This window comes from Camellia sinensis, chromosome 3 (assembly GCF_055761805.1).
Source record: "Camellia sinensis isolate YWXY chromosome 3, ASM5576180v1, whole genome shotgun sequence".
Taxonomy (NCBI): Eukaryota; Viridiplantae; Streptophyta; class Magnoliopsida; order Ericales; family Theaceae; genus Camellia; species Camellia sinensis.
Window position 1 is genome coordinate 38,066,646 of NC_138963.1, and position 4,301 is coordinate 38,070,946.

The window sequence follows — 4,301 nt, forward strand, 5'->3', positions numbered from 1 at the left end:
TCCGACATTGTCTGAAACCTTGTTTGTGCTGTGATTTTGTGATGAATTTAAGAGATATAGAGAGTAAAAGCATGGTTACAAATGGAAATTGGAACCATGACTCGCATTCAAGAATGGCACAAGAATGAGACCTTTGGCACAGCATAGAGATCAAATGTCACAACACGTTTGAAACAAGAAACCAAAAGCATATGAACTAGAGGAGAATTTCTAAGTAAAAAGATTACTGCAGTTAAAGAAATCTGACACGACCCAAAAATGAATTAAAAGTGTTGAATTAAGAAAACAACATAATAATAAACAGCCTTAATTGAAGAAAGAAGATTAACAACAACAAAAAGCTACAACACAGCATACACTTCTACACAAAGAATAGGGTATATATGAAGTTGCTCAATCAACAATTTAAGCTGAAAGGCAAAAATAGTGGAACTCTGATAAAAGGACATAAAGATGATGATCAGAATCTCCATTGGGTGTCATATACCTGTGGTACAACCAATACTTCACCAAAACTCTGGCAAATCTTCATTCATATTCAAATTGAATCTCCACATGCAAATATTTCCTCATAAGCCTAACAATGGACGAGGTAAAATTGGCTAACATTTGGCATTCTTCATGGGTCTTGGCCTCAGAAACCACCCCATAAATGACCAACCTCTTAAGATTGAGGCACCTTTCAAGAAGTCCTGCAACCCAGTGTGAGAACAGATCACCAATTACTGTCCACCCAAGTTCCAATACAACCACATTTTCAAATTGAAATGAACCTTGCAAGCCATATTGCACTGCCCCATCTTTCAGATCGTAACACAAGGACAGATGGCTCAACAAAGGAAAACATGAAGATATTGTCTCTAAATCCACAACCTCATCCTCATCATCAAAAACAACACCCCAAAGCCGAAGCCTTCTCAATTTTGATGACCTTGAGATCATATGATGAAACTTTGGCCACATGATTGTGAAATTACTAACATCGACAATCTCAAGATTTTCAGTACCCTCACCAATATCTAGTTGGATGACACTAACATCATCAATCTTGAGAAACCTCAAGGTCCCCTTGCTGACAAGCTCAAAAACCTCAAGTGTACAGTCTTTCAAGTGCAACTTCTCAATGCCATCAGCCTCCAATATAAACTTATCCAAACTGATCGCTTCAACATAAATATCCTTCAAAGAGGCACTACTCAATTCCATTGTTGTCTGCGCATCTGACATGGCAATATCTAGATTGACAAGAGCCAATACCTCTATTTTTTGGCAGGCAGTAAGCAAGAGGTTCAAATCCAATGCTGAGATACTAACATTCCTCAAAGAAAGCGACTTGAGGCAAGGAAATTTCTGATAACTAGGTTCAACACCTGTGATAGAATTATGAGCCAATTCCAACACTTCCAGCTTTTGTCGACCACATTTGTCAAGAATATTAATGCTTGGGGTGGTCCTTACATTATAATGTAGCAGGCGCAAGGTTTCCCTAGTATACATTAGCCAAGCAATCACTGGGGCAGCTGAGAACTCATCAACCGCATCCATAATAATTGATAAGCATTGGAGTCCGGTGGTCTGGAAAATTGTTTGAGTGATAAGAATTTCTATTCTACTTGTCGAGAGATCATTGTATACAGACCAGTCATTTGAATTGAAGGATAGTGTATGGAGGTGGTTCCGCCAAGCCTCTCGCCATTTCCTGCAAGTCGTGGATGCTATCACAACATCTCGTGCAGCCCCAAGCCGGGATAGAATGTTTCCAATGACTTCAACAGGAAGGTACTCCATAACCAACCAAACAACTGAGAAACAAAAAGTACAAAAGCTATTGTCCACCAGATTCAATCAAAACCTTTTCAAGTGGAAAAACTCAGCCAACTTATGGTTAAACTACAGATCATCAAGATCATCAAGAATTCTTTTCTTCCAGCCAAAAACAAAATTAAGGAAAATCAAGATTGACTAAAACCCAGAAACCAAGCAGCCAAATCTTCAAAAAAAAATCCAAAAAACAATCCTCAACCAAGACTTCAAGAGAATACCCAGATCAATTTTTTAGGGTTTTCATGCCAGTAAGCATTCAGAAGTCAACCAACCCAATCATCAACACACACAAACCTACCAACTGGGTAATGATTGAAATCCAGTTGCTAGTATCTTCACTATAAACCATCCATTTTTGCAAGCAAACAAAGTCAAACAAACCCTCCTCCCAAAATGAAATTAAAAAAATCAGTGTGTTGGTTTTACTAGAAAAGCAACAATCTGATCAGATTTCAAAGATTTCTCATCAATTGACCAAACTGGTCCTTTCAATTTACACTCCTGCAACCAAAGAATAAAGAAAGATACACAGAATCATATACAAGCTACCATATCAAATGATAAATTCAAAGAACTGAGATTTATATAAAATCTGAGTGACTTACCCGGCAGATTCAGATGATCATGAACTCCACACAGACCCAAATCAGAATAATTTTGAACTTTCAAATTTCTGGCCCCAACTGTGTATATCTAATAGATATGAAGTCTAGAGAGAGAGAATCTAGTGAGAGAAAAGTGGAGAAAACAATGATGAGCGGCGAAGAATGAAGGAAGCTGAGAAAGCTAGGAGATTTTTGAGAGGAGAGCGAAGGATAGAATTGGAACTTCGTATCTGATTCGCCATGGAAAGGAACAGGGTAAGAGCATCACAATTGGATAGTTACTATATGCCGCTAAATTCCACTACTAACATCAACACTAATGAGATGAAAAGCAAAAAAATAAAATAAAATAAAATAAAATTAAGACACAAAACACACGTGACAGTGGGTGAGATCCACTGCCACATAACTACTAATTAATAGTCTGCATCATTTTTCTAGTTAAAAATGTAAGTCAAAGTGTGTTACATGACCAAAAAAAAAATACATATAAAGTGGAGTCTAAAAATGTGTATTAAGGTGGGGGTAAAAATTTGTTAATTTTAGAGAGTGATTGTTAATGTAGTAGGATATGTTAAAGTGTGTATATATATATAATAAATAAAATAAATAAATAATTTAATTTAATCAAAAATTTTAAGTCTAAAAAAATGTTAAACGAGCCGGTCGACTAAGTGGTCAACTAGAGAGTCAACCGAGGGTCAACCTAGAGGTCGACTTAATACACAAGTTAAGAGCTGACATTAACACACACCCACTAACACATCCATTGTAGCACCCAACAGTGTTTTTGACTGGCCAAAAACTAACACCTGACACTAACACACTCACTAACGCATCCATTGTGGATGCTCTAATCTATTATGTTTGACATCTCCGACCATTAAATTTTGAATAATTCTATTTACACAGTACATACTATTTATATTACAATTGTTTTGATATAAATAATTAAACGGAATATATATTTGAACAATTTATATTTATTCATTAATTTATTTTTGAATATTTATCTTTTGTTCAAAAATTTATATTTAAACAAAATAAATAATATTTACTGAGATTTCTTGTGGTGCATAAATAAAATTTTCCCTAACTTTTCAAGTAAATTACTTTAATAATGTATTAGTACCCTTATAATTTTAAAAATTACAATCTCCTCCATAAAGTTGCATTGCAAATAGCTTATACGCATTAAAAAAAATAAAAAAATAAAAAAAGAGCTTATTTTATTAAATAACTATTAAGGACTAAACGGTAATTACAAATGGGATGATTCTATTTACGTAATTACAAATGGGATGATTCTATTTACATCGTGACTTTATCTCATTACACTCATTTTCTAATTATACGTTGAAATGTATATTCTATAGCTTTTGTAATACCAAACATACTACTGCCATTCCTGTTCTTACATCTTCTCTTTATTCTCATTATCTTTCTCTTTTCTTCTATTCCTCATTCTCTCACTTTCCCTGTCACACACTTCCATATTTTTTCACTATAGAAAAGATAATAGCGATAGGATAAGGAATGGACGGGAGTGGTATAGTATTGACATGAAAGATGATTTTTTTGAGACTTTTAATTCTTTTTTCTTCTACATTTGAGCTTTGTTCAATAACCAAAGTTTGACCAACTTGGATTGTTCGATGTTCGGCCCTTTACAATCGAACAGTCCAAGTTTATTCGCCTTTAAGTGGTTGAATAGACCAATTAGAGAAAAATAATCATGTTGGATCTTAGTTGTTTGAACAATCATAAGATGTTTGATAACCAAAGGTCAAACAATCTTGATTTGTTCAACAAACCAAAGCTCTTTTCAAATAGCAAGGAACTCACACCCAAACAAAATATGAAAATATTGTA

General features: G+C 34.6%; 1 protein-coding gene across 1 annotated transcript; it reads right to left on the bottom strand.

The window, feature by feature from the left end:
- Positions 1–259: 259 nt before the first annotated feature.
- LOC114323610 (F-box/LRR-repeat protein At1g67190) lies at positions 260–2,729 on the bottom strand. The gene is made up of 2 exons (XM_028271263.2): positions 2,430–2,729; positions 260–2,325 (listed from the first exon to the last, which is right to left on the bottom strand). The coding sequence occupies exon 2, from the start codon at positions 1,786–1,788 to the stop codon at positions 529–531; it is 1,260 nt and encodes a 419-aa protein (XP_028127064.2). The 5' UTR covers positions 1,789–2,325; positions 2,430–2,729; the 3' UTR covers positions 260–528.
- Positions 2,730–4,301: the final 1,572 nt, after the last annotated feature.